Source organism: Bombina bombina, chromosome 3, assembly GCF_027579735.1.
Source record: "Bombina bombina isolate aBomBom1 chromosome 3, aBomBom1.pri, whole genome shotgun sequence".
Taxonomy (NCBI): Eukaryota; Metazoa; Chordata; class Amphibia; order Anura; family Bombinatoridae; genus Bombina; species Bombina bombina.
The window spans coordinates 216224130-216246111 of NC_069501.1; the positions used below are offsets into that span (position 1 = coordinate 216224130).

General features: G+C 40.0%; 1 protein-coding gene across 2 annotated transcripts in view; it reads right to left on the reverse strand.

Annotated features, from left to right (window-relative positions):
- GOSR1 (golgi SNAP receptor complex member 1) overlaps positions 1-21982 on the reverse strand; it is a 322620-nt gene that overhangs the window by 260343 nt on the left and 40295 nt on the right. For both annotated transcript variants that reach the window (XM_053706135.1, XM_053706134.1), the window contains exons 5-6: positions 3422-3513; positions 181-255 (exon numbers count right to left, since the gene is read on the reverse strand). In XM_053706135.1, the coding sequence (XP_053562110.1) occupies positions 181-255; positions 3422-3513 (167 nt within the window). The remainder of the gene's footprint in view (positions 1-180; positions 256-3421; positions 3514-21982) is intronic.

A 21982-nucleotide genomic window follows, 5' to 3' on the forward strand; every position in this document is an offset into this window, starting at 1 on the left:
GAACTTCCTTTGCATGTAATGAGTTCTATTCTTAAAACATGCTGAATGTGTATTTCTGTTACAAGCAGAAACCATCTCTCCACCTGCACAACTGCTGTTCTCATAGCATAGAGTTATTTCTCAATATCAAACAGACCTAGAAAGTTACAATCCATAATGTGCCAATAAAAACAAACCTACCTTCGGAGATGCTCGTGTTCTTTCAAAAATAACTCTGTCCGTCTATTGTTAACTCCAGATCCAGTTTTGTAGGACCTGCCATGAAAAAAGTACCAAGGAAATACGATATGCATTAAAATTACACATACTGATAACCAGAAGAAAACAAATAAGATCTAGTTTTATATTAAACTATATACAGGTTCGGTGCACTCACTGTTACAGCCACATCAGTCGGGGTGCTGCGTAGAAGATGTACAGCAATAGCAGTTAATCCCACTGAGGGGAAGAAAAAACGCTTCACTCTCCGGTCTTCAAATATAAACAAAAGCTTTAATATATCTTCACAGTGGAAGTCAGCAAAGGAAAGTCATCCCAAACGTTTCGATACCGACGGGTATCTTTTTCAATGGGTAATACACAAATCCTGCATCCCAATAGCTTCTGGTAAACCCACACACCAACCCACCTATTTAAATCCCCCGGTGCAGACGAGACTTCCGGTGCTCTCGAGGTGCCGCCCACAACACACGTCATGTTTCAGTCTACAGAATACAGGCTGCATGGCTAATTACCATAACCTCGCCCTCCTATGACGAAAGTGTCAAAACGACACATATGCAGCATCACGACTGTTGCTCGGCTTCACCTCAGTAGCTACGTGCATATAAAAACCATGTATTAAAATTAAGGATATCTAAATACAATCCGAATATACCGTATAATTTTATTATTAAAAGTGTTAAAAAAACACAAAAGTATACCTCTAATACAACACTAACATTATAGATAGCCTGAGTACAAGTAGATTACAGAAAATTACTTCTTTCTACAAACATAATGGTCTGTATTTTCACAAAAAGGAAACCCAGTTAACATGCTTCAGAGCATACTGGAATATGGTAGAAATCTTTAATGCAGGCAACAACACACTCACTGCTTTGCAATACTCTGATTTAAAGGGGTAAAAGCACCTGTAATATGAATGTCACATTGGATCCAACTATTTCAAACACCAGAGACAACCTAGATCGATCAATCATAGAAGTCTCATTATAAGAATACATTGTAGTCCAACTGTACATGCAACCCTTTTGGGGTCACAGTGTCAAGCCGATAAATTCAGGATGTTTCCACTTGAAGGAGTTTTGGATTCCTGTCTCCCCCTCTCCTTGGGGGGGGCACATGATCTATTAGCATAGTCCTCAGGCTTGCTGACGTATGCCCTGCTTGGAGGAAATGCCTGGCAACCGGTTGGTCAGACATCTTCTTGTCAATTGCTGCACTTATGGCATGGCGATGATTCGCCATCCTCTCTCGAAAAGTGGTAGAGGTTTTTCCCACATAAACAAAAGAGCAAGGACACAGCAGTATATAGATCACATAAGTACTTGTACAGGTTAATCTGTGTAGAATTTTATATTTCCTCCCTGTATGAGGATGATGGAAGTAAGCCCCGGTGAGCATGCTATTGCATGTTGTGCAGTCTCCACACCTATAGCATCCTAATTTCCTCTTGGCATCCATCCATGTGCCCTTCTCGTAGCACTTCACAGGATCATTATGTACCAAGATATCCTTTAAAGGGACATGCCACCCACATTTTTTCTTTTATGATTTAGAAAGAGAATGCAATTTTAAACATCTTTCTAATTTACTTATATTATCTAAATGTTTTTATTCTCTTGATATTCTTTGATGGAAAGCATATCTAGATATGCTCACTAGCTGCTGATTGGTTGCTGTACATAGAAGCCTTGTGTGATTGGCTCACCATGTGCATTGCTTTTTCTTCAACTAAGGATATTTAAAAAATGAAGCAAAACAAATAATGTAAGTAAATTGTAATGTTGTTTAAATTTCTATTCTCTATCTGAATCATGAAAGAAAGATTTTGGGTTTAGTGGCCCTTTAAGTTAGAAGCTTTCTTGTAGACCATGCGTGGGGCTGCCGTACGTATAAAGGGAAGTGACTTATCCGTTTTCACAATATCCCAATTTCTCTTCACAGATTCTGCCAGTACTTTAAACAGAGGATTAAAGGTTGTGACAAAATTAATATTACTCTCTAAACTGTGATTTGAATCTACTTGTACTCAGGCTATCTATAATGTTAGTGTTGTATTAGAGGTATCCTTTTGTGTTTTTTATAACTTTTAATAATAAAATTATACGGTATATTAGGATTGTATTTAGATATCCTGGGACCTCCCGGTGCTACTGAGGTGAAGCCGAGCAACAGTCGTGATGCTGCGTATGTGTCGTTTTGATACTTTCGGCATAGGAGGGCGAGGTTATGGTAATTAGCCATGCAGCCTGTATTCTGTAGACTGAAACATGGCGCGTGTTGTGGGCGGTACCTCGAGAGCACCGGAAGTCTCGTCTGCACCAGGGGATTTAAATAGGTGGGTTGGTGTGTGGCTTTACCAGAAGCTATTGGGATGCAGGATTTGTGTATTACCCATTGAAAAAGATACCCTTTGGTATTGAAACGTTTGGGATGACTTTCCTTTGCCGACTTCCACTGTGAAGATATATTAAAGCTTTTGTTTATATTTGAAGACCGGAGAGTGAAGCGTTTTTTCTTCCCCTCAGTGGGATTAACTGATATATATATATATATATATATATATATATATACACATATACATACAATATATACACACACATATCTCAAACAAGTCAACCCTGGTGTTCTAGCAAATCCTTTCTAAATCCTTCAATGCAAGTCATGTAGTTAAAAGAAACATAAGCAAAAGGGCTCAGGTGATTCACACCCTAACTGGTTCTTTTACTGCCCTCCTCAAAAAAAATCTGGCTTCATCTTATCATTGCATTTATCCATTGGCGTACAGCTCGTGGGGCACGCAGTGATTGGATGAAGCCGGATTCGTCATCGATCAACTAAATATAGGATGAGATGCGGGTGGAGGAACGGCTGGATGTTTGCCATAAGTAAATAGTAATTATTTAACTAAGGAACCGTCTTTAAAAAAAAATGAATGAATGAATGAAAGTGCCCCTTTAACATACGTCGTCTTAAACTGCATAACCTTACAATCACTTTAATAATGCTTTGTGCAAGTTTCAACAATGTCACTGGAGTATTGCAAGCTACAAAATGATTTCAAATGGTTTTCTTAGGAAAATTACATTCTATTTTTTTTTAAACATTGCAAGTTTCTAAATCTATACATTTATATTCTCTGTGATGACCACTCACTGCATTTTAAAGAGATTTACTAACAAAATTTGAGACTTACTCAATATCCTTTCGTACTGATCCCATGAGATCTTCTCTCTCTCGGATTACCTGGAAATTGGCTTTTGTTTTGTGGAATTCATGTGTATAATCCTGTAAAGCAATACTCAAGTATATTAATATCTATTGATGAACAGTGACCATTATCAGTTATTTTCAAACTCAGAGGTATATGTTGATTGACTATTAGACAGCACAATTCTTTTAATACTGGGATTCTTCTAACCCACTAAAATACCCATAGCGATATAAAAGAAAAATGTATTTGTTAAAGGTACAGTTTACCAATAGCTCCTTTTACTTTATTTCGGAATTTGAAATAGCTGATTTTTCCTGTGGTATCCCTACCAATATTGAAAGTTTTTATAATTTAGTAAAGCTTAAAGAAAAGTTGGGGAAAAATAGCCAGCAGGAGAAAATACACTCCCAGTAGGAGGTAAAAGAAATAATCACTAAAATGTTCTAAGTATTTTAGCTTTGGTTTACAGAGATAATATAAAGAAGCATTTTTGTGTACAGAAAGTGATATAAGATATCTGATTTTCCTGCAAGCTCAAACCATTTTGATTGGTTGTGGTTTTAATGAATAAAACCAGTTATTTGAAGTTCAAAAATAAACCTAAAGAAGCAATTTATCATAAATTTTATTTTTAAGTTGTTAATAAAAATATTGAACAATTGAACAGTACACTGTCTCTTTTGATGGTCGCTTTATAAGAGTCTGAAACAAAGCTGCAAACATTTAATCTCATTGATTATTAGTTGTTTTCTTACTATCTTATTAGCATGGGAAGAGTAGGTGGTCAGATAAAGGTATGGCAATATAACAAGATCTTTATAATACAACCTAGAAACCTAACCATGTACAGAAAGGAGCTGGTTCTTAACATTTTGTTGGCTAATTATATATAGTACTATATTTTTTATGTACATAATATAAAATTGATGACCCGGTAGACACATTTTACACACTGTTGTAAATAAGTTCTACAGTAATTTATAGTACCTCTGTCAGAGGCGGCAAATTATAAGCCCTTGTTTCCTAACCTGGTTAGTAGTTACTAGTACAAGTAAGTCTAGGGGTTCTTGTAGCATTGGTAACGGGTGCTCCTGCACTTTCTCTTTCATTAATTTCCACCCTGATTAAGCTATGGTAAACATTCAATGTATGTTTACAATGTAATTACTTTTTAATTCTACCCTCAAGCATGCCCAACAGGCTAGATTGTAGTCGTCTGTCAGAATGGCTAGTTGCTCACTCACTGTGACTAACTCACCGTGACTAACTCACCTGTGCTCAGATAGTGAAACCCTTAGAAGCTGACCAGTTATAGGCATTTAAGAACTGGAGTAGAGAAACAGTGATATAAAGGGCTCCATTTATGAAGCTGCTTCTTTACCCATTACGCCAGCTATGTTATGTTACGTATCTTAAACCCCCCAGACTTTTTCGACCGGGGGAGATTGGCAGCCCCTGTGCACGAGCAGGGAACTGCATTGCACACTAGCCAAAGTGTGCAATGATAAATGTGGGCAGTGTATTGCAGCTCTCTAGACATAATGCTGGGTGGACAATTTAGAAGATGTGCACCCCTGTCCGCCAGGTCTTTGTTAAATCTGTGCCAAAGTGTGTCACAGGGAAAGCGCCTGGTAAAGTGTATAGCACTGTGAAGAAGTGTCAGAGAGACATGTGCCAGATATAGGGACACAGTGAAATTTAGCAAGGAAAATATGACAGGTAAAGTGTTTTATACCAAAGTATGCCACAAAGAAATGAGACTAATAAGCTGTGTATGTGATGAAGTTAGAAGCAGAAAATGGTAATATGAATATTACTTTGCTCATCATGTATGCATTTCAAACAAATTCATAAAAACAGAAAATTATACCCGACGCCAATGTTTCACATTGTGGGATATCCACTATTGCTTCTTATTACATTTTCCAATTGGGGTACTTAGGGCAAAAGTATATGCCTGTATTGATACTTACAACAATGTTTCTCAACCTTTTTGTAGCAACACCCAGAAGCCAGAAATATTTTGTCTTTGTGCCACTGTATGGACTTCTTACTGCATAGTGTAAAGGAGGAAATCTGGGAGAAACGTATATACAGGTAGCCCTCAGTTTACGCCGGGGTTAGGTTCCAGGAGGAATGGTTGTAAATTGAAACCGTTGTAAATTAAAACCCAGTTTATAATGCAAGTCAATGGGAAGTGAGCGAGTTAGGTTCCAGGACCCTCTAAAATTGTCATACGTAACACCTAATACATTATTTTGAAAGCTTTGAAATGAAGACTTTAAATGCTAAACAGCATTATAAACCTAATAATATAGATTGTATCATCATCAAACTAAGTTTAATGAACAAAAACATTTGCTAACAGCACCTAGTTAAATAATCACACAACAGACTGCATCATCATCAATCTCAGTTTAATGAACAAAAACGTTTTTTTACTTGCATTTGTCTGCAATCAGTTCTCTGCATTGTTAGCATGTTAGATAATATTAAGTCTGCACCTATTCTATGCATTTCAATCTGCAGTGATTAATAGGCAGTTTGGCACCCTCACCTCAAGCAGCTGGACAGGAAGATAATAGGGAAGTGGCTGCTAAATCTTTCTCAATAGATCTGGTCTGATCTGTGTACACAGATCAATTTCAGGCTGTTAAGTTGCATAACTTTGCTGCAAAACAAACTGACAGCTCCACCTACTGGCTATTTTAATTAGTGCACTGCTTTCCAAAGCTTTTCAATAGCAGTCACATGACTGAAAAAAAAGGTCGTTATTCTGAAACAGCGCATATTGAACCGGCGTAAACCAAGGGCCACCTGTACTAGGTTTGCCCAGGAGGTAGTTTGGAATCTACTAGTTGATATCTAAGTGCTGACCAACAGATCGCAAGACTGTTCTGTAAGTCCCCAGTTTTCTCTCAGTAGTTATATGGGCTCAGATTATACTAAATGTAAAAATGGTTTTGGTATAAGTATATTCTGCTCAATAGCAAAATAATATTAGTCCCTGTGTTAAATGAAGATCAAATTCACATGCAGGAACAGATTTTCTTATGCTTAATACATGCATAAGATCAGACAAAATTCACAAATAAGTAGATGCTATCTCACTAAAGGACAGACACCTTTGCAGTAGAAAGAGCCAGAGCATTGTATGAACATGAACACAAGCAGGAACAGTACTTGTGAGCAAGAATCTGATGGAGAAATAGAAGACTTGATAGAAGAATACATGGAGTTGGGTGAGCGTAATGTTCATTAAGACAAGGAGAGGGAGAGCGACTGCGCATTTTTCGCCAACAGATTGGTGTAGTTAGAGTCCAGGTACACTCCATGCAAGAGCCATAGGGAAGACTGTATCAACTTCTCAGACTGTCATCATTATTAAACAGTTTTGAAATGAAAATAAAACATTTCTGGATCTATAATCCTTTTTATACATACAATGATAATGCTATAAATCACTCATGTTCATTAATTTGAATTGTGTTTTATTACAAGAATGCTTGGCCAATCCTGCTGATGATTCACTGTTAAAGCCCAAAAGTCAGTTGTGTCCAAAAGGTAGAATGTAGTTTTACTAGTAGATCGCTAAGTGATTACTAATTAGATCTCCTGATTATTTGTGATATATTTATTTTCCTGAAGCCAGTTACAATGATATAGCAAAGTTAAAGGGACAGTGCTAATAGAAACCACAAGGCAATGGTATGGGCTGATCTTGCAGGAATAGCAGACCTCTTTTTAGCTTATCTCCCTATATTTACACTTTACCTTATCTCTCTGTACATAAGACCAAAACTTAGAGAGGTCAATGGAAAATGAACATTGTACTATTTTCTAAACCATTTTCGTTACATATATTTTCTATAACTAGTACTTAAAGCGACAGTAAACAATGTGATTTTTATATAATATGTTTAGTAATGCATAAAGAAACAACTTTTCAATTTATTTTCATTACTTAGTTTGCCCACTCTGAAAATTGAACAATTTCTAACTCTCAAAATTTGAAATGCACCCATATGATATCTCAAGGGTAACCCTGATACATATCTGTTTCTAATGGGCTTCATCAGATAACTGCAAAACGATTTTATACTAACTTCATAATAGTGGCTAGCCTTGACATCTGCAGAATAAAGCCCATATTGGCTCCAACAAATAAGGCAAATGGTGAATGGAGTTTGGATATTGGAAAATAAATTAAACAAAAAACATAATTTATGCTTACCTGATAAATGTATTTCTCTTGTAGTGTATCCAGTCCACGGATCATCCATTACTTGTGGGATATTCTCCTTCCCAACAGGAAGTTGCAAGAGGATCACCCACAGCAGAGCTGCTATATAGCTCCTCCCCTCACTGCCATATCCAGTCATTCGAACGAAACAAGACGAGAAAGGAGAAACCATAGGGTGCAGTGGTGACTGTAGTTTAATTAAAATTTAGACCTGCCTTAAAAGGACAGGGCGGGCCGTGGACTGGATACACTACAAGAGAAATAAATTTATCAGGTAAGTATAAATTATGTTTTCTCTTGTTAAGTGTATCCAGTCCACGGATCATCCATTACTTGTGGGATACCAATACCAAAGCTAAAGTACACGGATGATGGGAGGGACAAGGCAGGAACTAAATTGGAAGGAACCACTGCCTGTAGAACCTTTCTCCCAAAAACAGCCTCCGAAGAAGCAAAAGTGTCAAATTTGTAAAATTTTGAAAAGGTGTGAAGCGAAGACCAAGTCGCAGCCTTGCAAATCTGTTCAACAGAAGCCTCATTTTTAAAGGCCCAGGTGGAAGCCACAGCTCTAGTAGAATGAGCTGTAATCCTTTCAGGGGGCTGCTGTCCAGCAGTCTCATAGGCTAGGCGTATTATGCTCCGAAGCCAAAAGGAGAGAGAGGTTGTCGTAGCTTTTTGACCTCTCCTCTGTCCAGAGTAAACGACAAACAGGGCAGATGTTTGACGAAAATCTTTAGTAGCCTGTAAGTAAAACTTCAAGGCACGGACTACGTCCAGATTATGCAAAAGACGTTCCTTCTTTGAAGAAGGATTAGGACACAATGATGGAACAACAATCTCTTGATTGATATTCCTGTTAGAAACCACCTTAGGTAAAAACCCAGGTTTGGTACGCAGAACTACCTTGTCTGAATGAAAAATCAGATAAAGGAGAATCACAATGTAAGGCAGAAAACTCAGAGACTCTTCGAGCCGAGGAAATAGCCATCAAAAACAGAACTTTCCAAGATAAAAGTTTATCAATGGAATGAAGGGGTTCAAACGGAACTCCTTGAAGAACCTTAAGAACCAAGTTTAAGCTCCACGGGGGAGCAACAGTTTTCAACACAGGCTTAATCCTAACCAAAGCCTGACAAAATGCCTGGACGTCTGGAACTTCTGCCAGACGCTTGTGCAAAAGAATAGACAGAGCAGAGATCTGTCCTTTTAAAGAACTAGCTGATAAGCCTTTGTCCAAACCCTCTTGGAGAAAGGACAATATCCTAGGAATCCTAACCTTACTCCATGAGTAACTCTTGGATTCACAGCAATAAAGATATTTACGCCATATCTTATGGTAGATTTTCCTGGTGACAGGCTTCCGAGCCTGTATTAAGGTATCAATGACCGACTCGGAGAAGCCACGCCTTAATAGAATCAAGCGTTCAATCTCCATGCAGTCAGTCTCAGAGAAATTAGATTTGGATGATTGAAAGGACCTTGTATTAGAAGGTCCTGCCTCAGAGGCAGAGTCCATGGTGGAAGAGATGACATGTCCACTAGGTCTGCATACCAGGTCCTGCGTGGCTACGCAGGCGCCATCAGAATCACCGATGCTCTCTCCTGTTTGATTTTGGCAATCAGTCGAGGGAGCAGAGGAAACGGTGGAAACACATAGGCCAGGTTGAAGAACCAAGGAGCTCTTTTCCACGTTCACTTTCCACCCATGCGACCCCCAGGGAACTGTTTCTAGGCAAAATTCAAGCCAGCCATGTGGAAAAAACTAGGCCCCAATAAGTTTTATCACCAAACATATGTAAAAAACGATTAAACATGCCAGCAAACGTTTTAAAATACACTTTTATAAGAGTATGTATCTCTATTAATAAGCCTGATACCAGTCGCTATCACTGCATTTAAGGCTTTACTTACATTACTTCGGTATCAGCAGCATTTTCTAGCAAATTCCATCCCTAGAAAAATATTTTAACTGCACATACCTTATTACAGGAAAACCTGCATGCTATTCCCCCTCTGAAGTTACCTCACTCCTCAGAATATGTGAGAACAGCAAAGGATCTTAGTTACTTCTGCTAAGATCATAGAAAACGCAGGCAGATTCTTCTTCTAAATACTGCCTGAGATAAACAGTACACTCCGGTACCATTTAAAAATAACAAACTTTTGATTGAAGAAATAAACTAAGTATAAAACACCACAGTCCTCTTACGACCTCCATCTTAGTTGAGAGTTGCAAGAGAATGACTGGATATGGCAGTGAGGGGAGGAGCTATATAGCAGCTCTGCTGTGGGTGATCCTTTTGCAACATGGAGGTCACATGTTTCCTGTCTAGAGTGTAGCTCCAGTCTGCAGCTAGACCCTTCTCTGTACAGCTGCAGCCGGATATGAACCATATTGGATACTGACTTGCTCCCATCACACCATTTTGGATTTCCCTGGACTCTCCCTGGTGAGACGAGGAATCCCTCCTGACGACATCCCCTGAAAGAGGTCTACCGGACGACGTGTGGTTCCGGACTGCGAATACTGCACATTAGTGCTCTATACTGTGTGAGTAGGATTCTTGTGATCCATTTGCTGCTGTTTTTATTTATTTTTATGATCTGCACCATGTGGCGCCCTCTATCCTTTCCTTCCTAGATATATCATCTGTGTTGCGGCACAACACCCTGGAAGAGCAGCCTATACTATCTTGGAATACCCTCACCTGTCTATCAGCTTCTGGAATTGCCATTGTATATTCTTGGACTTTGTATCAGAATACATACATTGAACTTTACAGGTTTTATTGTTACTTTTACTTTTATTTTTGAGTGTCATTACAAACAATGTTCTGATACTAATATTATAATACTGCTATTGTCATTTTATATACATTATTATATATAATTATTTTTATTATTTTTATCTTTACAGTTCATATATTCTTTATATTACTAATCTTTGTAATACTTATCCTAGGCGCATCTTATAAGTGTTTTAGTGATATCTTCACTGAAACACTAGTTATTGTTTATATTCCTGTTGGGAAGGAGAATATCCCACTAGTAATGGATGATCCGTGGACTGGATACACTTAACAAGAGAAAGGATGTTAATTTGTTTTAAAACGTTAATAGATGGCAGATATGCTATTCTACAGCAACACAACAGTAATGTCTTATTACAATGTGTTTCCTGTCTATCCCTTTAAGTATTGACATTTTTAGTAAAGGTGGGCATACAACAGGTGAAAGTGGCTATTTCAAAATGACAAAAAGTTAATTCATGCTTACCTGAGCGCTAACACCAAAAAGCAAATAATCCACTCCCTTGTTATTTCCCGACTTGACTACTGCAATAACCTACTTAGTGGCCTTCCTCTTTCCTGCCTCTTCCCCCTTCAATCCATCCTAAATGCCTCTGCCAGGCTAATCCACCTTTCCCGTCGCGCTGTATCTGCTGCACCTCTCTGCAAGCCCTTCAATGGCTCCCTAATCCCAGCAGAATTAAATTCAAAATGCTCACCCTTACATACAAAGCTCTCACCAACGCCGCTCCCTACTACCTATCCTCTCTAATCAACAAGTATACTCGAGCCCGCCCACTAAGATCCAACAATGACCTGCTCCTTGCATCTTCGACTATCACCTCTTCCCATGCTAGACTGCAGGACTTCTGTCGTGCAGCACCTACCCTCCGGAACACTCTCCCTCGTGCTGTCAGGCTTTGCCCTAATCTTTCTTCTTTTATTTCCTGAAGCCTTTTTTGTTCAGAGAAGCCTACCACCCAACTCAGAAATAAATTAATTTCACTTACCTAACATTTCCCTCATCTAACTCTGCATTAACATCTTTCTCAATCTTGCAGTCCTCGCCTCCTGTTTCTCAACCTCCTACCCTTCTAGATTGTAAGTTCCCACGGGAATAGGGCCCTGAATTCCTCCTGTATGCGTTTGTAAAATTTTGTCTTATCTCTTAAAAGTTTGATATTGTTTTATTTAAATGAATTGTACCCATGGACAGCATTGCAGAATATATTGGCGCTTCATAAATAAAGTATAATAATAATAATAATAATAACCTGATAAATCCTTTTCTTTCTTGGCAGTGAGTCCACAAATTCCTATTCATAACATATTGGAAATACTTCACCTGGCCACCAGGAGGAAGCAAAGACCAAACAGAGCATTAAATATCCCTCCCACTTCCCCTACCCTCTCAGTAGTTCAAGCCAAGGATAAGGAAAAGTAGAGAGATAAAAGGGGTCAAGAGGGGCCATAAGACTGACGCCATTACACAAAATTAGGGTGGGTTTTTGGACTCTCACTGCCAAGAAAAAAAAATTAATCAAGTAAGCATAAATTATATTTTCTTTCTAATGGCAGTGCACAAATTTCTACTGATATCCTATGGGAACCCAATACCCAAGCTGTGGAGTCCACAAAAGATTTACTGAGGGAAGGGAAGGCAGTCCTAATTACAAGGAACCACCGCTTGAAAAACCTCTCCCCCAAAAGATGCCTCAGTTGAGGCAAAAACATCAAATTTGTAGAATTTCGTGAAAGTATGTATTGAAGACCTTAGAAATCTGTTCAAGTGAAGCTTCATTCTTGAAAGCCCAGGAAGAGGACACTGCACTGGCAGAATGTGCCATAATCTGTGATGTAGGTTGCTGGCCCGCTTCTATATAAGCCATGTGAATCAAACCTCTGAGCCAAAAGGATATGGTAACAGATGTGTATTTCTGACCCTTGTGCTTTCCAGAATACAGGATAAACAAGGAAGATGATTGACAAAAGCTCTAACATCCAGATTATGCAACAACCTTTCCTTGGAGGAAGAAGAATTGGGACAAAGACGACAAATTCCTGATTGATATTTACAGTTGAGACAGCCTTAGGTAAAAACCCCATCTTTGTCCAAAGTACAGCTTTATTCGAATGAAACACTAAATAAGGCAGATCACAATGGAGGGGACACAATTCTGACACTCTACAAGTAGAGGAAATAGCCAACAGAAACAACACTTTCCAAGTAAGTAACGTAATATCAATAGAATACATAGGCTCAAAAACAGAGCCTGTTAAAGAACTCTAAGAACAAGATTAAGGCTCCATGGAGGAGCAATAGGTTTGAAAACAGGTCTAATTCTAACAATAGCTTGAACAAACAACTGAGCATCATTGCCAGAGAGCTGCGAGTTCCGCCCTGATGTTGACATATGCCACGGTAGTGATGTTGTTCGATTGAAATTGAAAATAACGGATGGAACGAAGCTGGGGCCATGGCAGAAGAGCATTGAAGATGGCTCCTCTGGGCAACAGGTTCCCTGATTTCTCAGAGAATCCGACACGGCACCCCAGTCTGACAAACTCACGTCTGTTGTGATGATCTCCCAGGATGGGCACTGGAAGCGCAAGGCCCGGGAGGATGGGTTTCCAGGGTTGCCACGAGCAGAGAGACTCTCTCGTCTGTGGATCCAGAGATATTACCCGAGACAGGTCCGAATGATTTCTATTCTATTACCTTAGCATACATAACTGTAGAGGTCTCAGATGAAAGCAAGCAAAAGCTATAGCGTCCAAAGCTGCAATCATAAGACTTACCACTTCCAAGCATTGAGTCGCCGAAGAGTAGACGGCAGGCAGCTTAAAGCCTCTCCTTGAGTTGGTCTGTGAGATAAATACACATGGTGATAGAATCTATGATGAACCCTAGAAAGCTCACTCTCGTGTTGGGGATGAGAGAACTTTTCTAGGTTTTGTTTCCAGCTATTCGTCCAAAGGTACCAGACTAACTTATCTGTGTGAAATGTAAAATGTAAAGATGTAGCCTGACTACAGCGAGGAGAGCGCCTTGAACTTTTGTTAAAATCCTGGGAGCCATAGCTACACCAAATAGGAGAGAAATAAATTGGTAATGCTTGACCAGGAAAGCAAAACCGAGATACTGGTGATCTCAGTGAATCAGAATGTGAAGCTATACTTCAGATCTATGGTAGTCATGAACTTACCCTCATGCACAAGAGGGAAAAATGTACCTGATAGTTTCTATTTTGAATGAAGGTGCCTTTACAAACTTGTTGAGGCACTTCAGGTCTAAGATAGGACAAAAGGTTCCCTCCATTTTGGTAACTATGAAGTGGTTTGAATAGAATCCCTCTTTCCCTCTCTACCTGAGGCACTGGGTGAATACACCATACCAGATCATCCACACAGCCCAGGAAGGCTGTTCTTTTTTCCATTTACCACAAGATCCTTGATAGGTGAAACCTGCCCCTTGGAGGACAAGAACGGAAACCTCTTTTGTACCCTTGAGATATGATTTCAAGAACCCAAGGGTCCTGAATGGAGTGAGCCCAAACTTAAAACAGAGCCCCCTACTTGACCTGAGCCCAGGATGGGGGGCGACCCTTCATGCTGACGGTGTCTGGGGTCGATCACTTGGGTTGTTTGTTCTTGTTCCACACCGGGTTAGGCTTCCATGAACTCCTGGGGGTTTTAGACTTGTTCGACTGTGTCTTGTTCGAACGAAAGGAGCGAAAACATCCCATAGAATGTCTAGAATGAGCAGTTCTGTTGAAGCTGCAGCGTTTAGCCATATGCAGCTTTCTGATATTGACGATTCCTCGGCTAGTTCTGAGGGAGAACTTTCATCCTCTAACTCCTCTGGAGATTTGGAAAGGGATTCTGAGGATATTAAATGAGGATATTAAATTGTAAGTACTCTTAAAGTACCTGAGTCTAAGCCCTCAGAAGACAAGCAGGAGCATAAATTGGACATGGTGTTTAAAACCAAGCTGTAACCCTTTAAGTGTTACCAGTACCTTTATTGGTGGCACAAATTACAACCAAGGAGTGGAAAAAACTGGTGTCCCCTTTTCTACTCTGTCCTGGATAGCCATTTCGAATTGTTGATTTAGAAAATCTGCTTCCCAGTTGTTCACTCCTGGAACATGAAAAGCAGAAATTAAACAAAAACTTTTTATGCCTATGAGAGAATCTGAGACACTTCCATCATGGCTAGAGAATTGCAAGTTGATGATTGATATAAGTCACTGCTGTGACATTGTCTGATTGAAACGGAGATGAGACTCCCTTTTCAGCTGAGGCCAACTCGGAGGAGCTCTTACTATAGCAGAGTTGTAGAATATTTATTGGCAATCTTGCCTACCAAGACCAAACCCCCTGCGCTCTCAGAGAACCCCAGACAACTCCCCAACCTGAAAGACTTGCATCTGTAGCAATCACAGTCCAAGTAGTACAAGCAAAACAAGCCCCCTGCATAATATGCTAATGATCCAGCCACCATGACAGAGACTGACCTGTTCTGTGTTCTATAAAGATGTCCTGAGACAGCCGAGTATGACCTCTGCACCACTGACGAAGCATACAAAGCTGAAGAGGCCTCATGTGAAATCGAGCAAATGGAAAAGCATCCGATATAGCAATCATGAGACCAAAATACCTTCAAAGAGCGAGGGAGGGAAAAGAAGGAGACTGATGGTTTTGACAATCTGAGATCAGCATCAGCCTTCTAAGATCTGTTAGATACTCTCATGAAAACTGAATCTATTTGAACCTCCAGAAAAGTAACCTTTGTCTGAAGAACGAAAGAACTGTCTGGAAAATTGATCTTCCACCCATGCTGTTGAAGAAACAACAACAACAATTTGTTGGTGTGAGATTCTGCTAAATGTAAAAATGGAGTTGGAACCAAGATATGGTAAGAAAATACAGCAATAACCTAAGTTCTGATCACCGATAGAAGGGTACCCAGAACCTATGTGAAGATTCTCAGAGCTGTAACCAGACCAAATGGTAGAGCAAGAAACTGAAAATGCCTGTCCAGAAAAGCAAACCTCAGAAACTGATAGTGTTTCTTGTGAATAGGAACATGAAAATAAGAATCCTTTAAATCTATTGTGGACATTAACTGATCTTGCTAAACAAAACGCAGAATAGTATCCATTTTGAAAGCTTGTTCAGAGCCTTCAGATCCAAAATTGATATTAAAGTCCCCTCCTTCTTTGGAACAATGAAGAGATTTGAACAATGGAACAGGAACAATCACTCCCATAGCTTCTAGATGAAAAACAGACTGAAAAAAGGCTTGGGAGAGAATATACCTTCCTCTGTGGGGTCTTGTTCTGAAACCTGATAACCCTGAGATAATATATTTATAACCTGTATCTGTAACAGATTGGAACCAAGCTTCATGATAAAGGCACAGACTACCCCCTACCTGAGGCTCTGGATAGGGAACCGAACCTTTATGCAGACTTGGAAGTAGGGGTAGATTTGTTGGATTTTTATTAGATTGTTTAGGCTTGTTCCAGGTAGAATGTACAATGAGATGCAAAAAAAGGAGAGATTTTGCAGCGCAAAGAAAAAAAGACTGTTGGTTACTGGACTCGTTCAATACTGAAACCCACTATAAGGATATTCTCAAAATAAGTAATATCAAAATTAAGATTCTTTAAAGTACCACAGACAACTGAATTCACACAAAAAAACTTTGAGAAAAAAAATAGTAGTAGTCCGGCTGGACTAGTACTTACGCACACTCACACACATACGGTTAAAACTTGCAGGAACTCAGACAGTACAATTAATCTAGATTGCACCTATGAAGTACAAATCACTCCCTTACAAGAGATATTTAAATATTTGTGTATATATAGGTAATCAACCCCTGTAGGTAAGGGAGTATATTAGCAGTTATAGTGGAGTGTGTCCGGTATGTACTTATACAAGGAAGCACAACACTGTTATATATAATACAAAATCAAATTTTCCAGTTTATGTGCTAAAAATGTAAGGTTACAAAAATAGTCTACAGCACACTCCGTGTGTGTATATTGATCAGTCAGTCGTAAATAAAGCTGGTGGTTACTGTGTTTCTAAAGTTTTATCATTGCCAGTATTGCAAGCTATGCTGAATTGGCATTAAAGGACCCCGGTCAAAGCAAAGTCATTGGTAATTTTAAAGTACGGTGTATACCTTTAAGAACAAGGAGTGTTACCAGTTATATTGTAAAAGCAATTGATATTCATAATATCAATTGCTGTATACAACTCGATGTTGCTGCAATTATACTTGTGATATTGAATTCTCAGCTTAAATATTGTCTAGTCATGTTATATTTATGTATTAGCTTAAACCATAAGTTATAAATCTATGCAACATACACAAATGGTTATTTAGAAAATCAAATGCCCTATATATGCGTGATGCACATATTCATCGCTGAATGCGGTTTACAATCTCAGTATACAACTTGTACAGACAATTATTCACTTTGCCTTAGAGAGAAGGATAGAAATTAAAGCTACAGTTCAGCCTGGCTGAGTGTAAAAATACCAACAGGTTACCCACGAATGGAAAGATATACTGAACTGAACTGAAAAAGGTCTCTTCTATAGCACATATTCACCGCTGAATGCGGTTTGCAATCTCAGTATACACCTTGGACAGACAATTATTCGCTTTGCCTTAGAGAGAAAGATAGAAATTAAAGCTACAGTTCAACCTGGCTTAGTATAAAGATACCAACAGGTTACCCACGAATGGAAAGATATACTGAACTGAACTGAAAAAGGTCTCTTCTATAGCGGAGGCCTGTTTTTACCGTTAACTATCACTGTATATATAAACTTTAAACACAGGTTGCCCACGAATGGAGAGATATCTGCTAAACTGAACTGAAAAAGGTCTCTTCTATAGCGGAGACCTTATTTAACATTAACTGCCACTATATATAGAAGTTATCACTGCGGTGCAATTCAATATTTAGACTGAGTCAGCTATGTTAAAATCGAGGTTCCATAACCTTGTGCAGGTGCCCCTGACGCGCGTTTCACATAACGCTTCCTCAGAGGGGTACGCGCCGGCCGGACAGAGCGGGGTATAGAACGATCTTAATCCCGCCCCTGTATAGAGATTGGTTCATTCCGATAAGACTTGGATCTGTTTTGATTGGTTAACATCCATCATTACAATGACTGGCATTAATCAGATCCAATTGGATCATGAGCTGGCTGTGACATAGGATTTCAATAATGAAGAGAGCTAAATGTGTCAATCATACAGTACGTGAACATGATAATATGCAGAGACAGGAAATAAAGAATGTATCAAAGTGTTACATTACTTGTAGTATCGTATGTTGGGTTACTTATAGTTGTGTTAGCATTAATGATCTTGCACGCATAAAAGCGGATGATGTAAACGTTATCGAGATGTCCTTCTATATTAAGCAAACACAGTTTCCAATGGATGTGATTTAGTGACAATAAGTGAAAAAAGCGTGGAAATGCCAGAATCTTATCTTTGATAATAAAACAGTGATATAAGTTATATAAAAATTTGTTCAGAAGGATATACGCTTCTGTCATAACATATAAACTTTCTGTGAGTGAAACAAATAATCTCACATGTCGGAGATTGTGACATGTGTAAAAAAGCCAAAAATTTAATTTAAATTTTTTTTATTTTTTTTTAAATAAAAAAAAATTTTGTTTAGTGAAAAATAAAAAGTTCAAAAAGATGAATAAATAACCGTGTGTGTCTAAATAGCATAAAAAGTCAGCTTTACAATGGGATGTGAGAGTGATGCTGACAATACATGATGAATAGTGTAAAGAAATAAAGCAGGAATGTTAAAAGTGCTTAATGGACATATAAGACAAATACATAAAGGGAAAAACAGAATTTATGTTTACCTGATAAATTACTTTCTCCAACGGTGTGTCCGGTCCACGGCGTCATCCTTACTTGTGGGATATTCTCTTCCCCAACAGGAAATGGCAAAGAGCCCAGCAAAGCTGGTCACATGATCCCTCCTAGGCTCCGCCTTCCCCAGTCATTCGACCGACGTAAAGGAGGAATATTTGCATAGGAGAAATCATATGATACCGTGGTGACTGTAGTTAAAGAAAATAAATTATCAGACCTGATTAAAAAACCAGGGCGGGCCGTGGACCGGACACACCGTTGGAGAAAGTAATTTATCAGGTAAACATAAATTCTGTTTTCTCCAACATAGGTGTGTCCGGTCCACGGCGTCATCCTTACTTGTGGGAACCAATACCAAAGCTTTAGGACACGGATGAAGGGAGGGAGCAAATCAGGTCACCTAGATGGAAGGCACCACGGCTTGCAAAACCTTTCTCCCAAAAATAGCCTCAGAAGAAGCAAAAGTATCAAATTTGTAAAATTTAGTAAAAGTGTGCAGTGAAGACCAAGTCGCTGCCTTACATATCTGATCAACAGAAGCCTCGTTCTTGAAGGCCCATGTGGAAGCCACAGCCCTAGTGGAATGAGCTGTGATTCTTTCAGGAGGCTGCCGTCCGGCAGTCTCGTAAGCCAATCTGATGATGCTTTTAATCCAAAAAGAGAGAGAGGTAGAAGTTGCTTTTTGACCTCTCCTTTTACCAGAATAAACAACAAACAAGGAAGATGTTTGTCTAAAATCCTTTGTAGCATCTAAATAGAATTTTAGAGCACGAACTACATCCAAATTGTGCAACAAACGTTCCTTCTTTGAAACTGGATTCGGACACAAAGAAGGCACGACTATCTCCTGGTTAATGTTTTTGTTAGAAACAACTTTCGGAAGAAAACCAGGTTTAGTACGCAGAACCACCTTATCTGCATGGAACACCAGATAAGGAGGAGAACACTGCAGAGCAGATAATTCTGAAACTCTTCTAGCAGAAGAAATTGCAACCAAAAACAAAACTTTCCAAGATAATAACTTAATATCAACGGAATGTAAGGGTTCAAACGGAACCCCCTGAAGAACTGAAAGAACTAAATTGAGACTCCAAGGAGGAGTCAAAGGTTTGTAAACAGGCTTGATCCTAACCAGAGCCTGAACAAAGGCTTGAACATCTGGCACAGCTGCCAGCCTTTTGTGAAGTAACACAGACAGGGCAGAAATCTGTCCTTTCAAAGAACTTGCAGATAATCCTTTCTCCAAACCTTCTTGAAGAAAGGATAGAATCTTAGGAATTTTTATCTTGTCCCAAGGGAATCCTTTAGATTCACACCAATAGATATATTTTTTCCATATTTTGTGGTAGATTTTTCTAGTTACAGGCTTTCTGGCCTGAACAAGAGTATCAATGACAGAATCTGAGAACCCTCGCTTTGATAAGATCAAGCGTTCAATCTCCAAGCAGTCAGTTGGAGTGAGACCAGATTCGGATGTTCGAACGGACCTTGAACAAGAAGGTCTCGTCTCAAAGGTAGCTTCCATGGTGGAGCCGATGACATATTCACCAGGTCTGCATACCAAGTCCTGCGTGGCCACGCAGGAGCTATCAAGATCACCGATGCGCTCTCCTGATTGATCCTGGCTACCAGCCTGGGGATGAGAGGAAACGGCGGGAATACATAAGCTAGTTTGAAGGTCCAAGGTGCTACTAGTGCATCTACTAGAGTCGCCTTGGGATCCCTGGATCTGGACCCGTAGCAAGGAACCTTGAAGTTCTGACGAGAGGCCATCAGATCCATGTCTGGAATGCCCCACAATTGAGTGATATGGGCAAAGATTTCCGGATGGAGTTCCCACTCCCCCGGATGAAATGTCTGACGACTCAGAAAATCCGCTTCCCAGTTTTCCACTCCTGGAATGTGGATTGCAGACAAGTGGCAGGAGTGAGTCTCCGCCCATTGAATGATTTTGGTCACTTCTTCCATCGCCAGGGAACTCCTTGTTCCCCCCTGATGGTTGATGTACGCAACAGTCGTCATGTTGTCTGATTGAAACCGTATGAACTTGGTCTTTGCTAGCTGAGGCCAAGCCTTGAGAGCATTGAATATCGCTCTCAGTTCCAGAATATTTATCGGGAGAATAGATTCTTGCCGAGACCAAAGACCCTGCGCTTTCAGGGGTCCCCAGACCGCGCCCCAGCCAACCAGACTGGCGTCTGTCGTGACAATGACCCACTCTGGTCTGCGGAAGCTCATCCCCTGTGACAGGTTGTCCAGGGACAGCCACCAACTGAGTGAATCTCTGGTCCTCTGATCTACTTGTATCGTCGGAGACAAGTCTGTATAGTCCCCATTCCACTGACTGAGCATGCACAGTTGTAATGGTCTTAGATGAATTCGCGCAAAAGGAACTATGTCCATTGCCGCTACCATCAAACCTATTACTTCCATGCACTGCGCTATGGAAGGAAGAGGAACAGAATGAAGTATTTGACAAGAGTTTAGAAGTTTTGATTTTCTGGCCTCTGTCAGAAAAATCCTCATTTCTAAGGAGTCTATTATTGTTCCCAAGAAGGGAACCCTTGTTGACGGAGATAGAGAACTTTTTTCTACGTTCACTTTCCACCCGTGAGATCTGAGAAAGGCCAGGACAATGTCCGTGTGAGCCTTTGCTTGTGGAAGGGACGACGCTTGAATCAGAATGTCGTCCAAGTAAGGTACTACTGCAATGCCCCTTGGTCTTAGCACCGCTAGAAGGGACCCTAGTACCTTTGTGAAAATTCTTGGAGCAGTGGCTAATCCGAACGGAAGTGCCACAAACTGGTAATGCTTGTCCAGGAATGCGAACCTTAGGAACCGATGATGTTCCTTGTGGATAGGAATATGTAGATACGCATCCTTTAAATCCACCGTGGTCATGAATTGACCTTCCTGGATGGAAGGAAGAATTGTTCGAATGGTTTCCATTTTGAACGATGGAACCTTGAGAAACTTGTTTAGGATCTTGAGATCTAAGATTGGTCTGAATGTTCCCTCTTTTTTGGGAACTACGAACAGATTGGAGTAGAACCCCATCCCTTGTTCTCCTAATGGAACAGGATGAATCACTCCCATTTTTAACAGGTCTTCTACACAATGTAAGAATGCCTGTTTTTTTATGTGGTCTGAAGACAATTGAGACCTGTGGAACCTCCCCCTTGGGGGAAGCCCCTTGAATTCCAGAAGATAACCTTGGGAGACTATTTCTAGCGCCCAAGGATCCAGAACATCTCTTGCCCAAGCCTGAGCGAAGAGAGAGAGTCTGCCCCCCACCAGATCCGGTCCCGGATCGGGGGCCAACATCTCATGCTGTCTTGGTAGCAGTGGCAGGTTTCTTGGCCTGCTTTCCTTTGTTCCAGCCTTGCATTGGCCTCCAGGCTGGCTTGGCTTGAGAAGTATTACCCTCTTGCTTAGAGGACGTAGCACTTGGGGCCGGTCCGTTTCTGCGAAAGGGACGAAAATTAGGTTTATTTTTGGCCTTGAAAGACCTATCCTGAGGAAGGGCGTGGCCCTTGCCCCCAGTGATATCAGAAATAATCTCTTTCAAGTCAGGGCCAAAC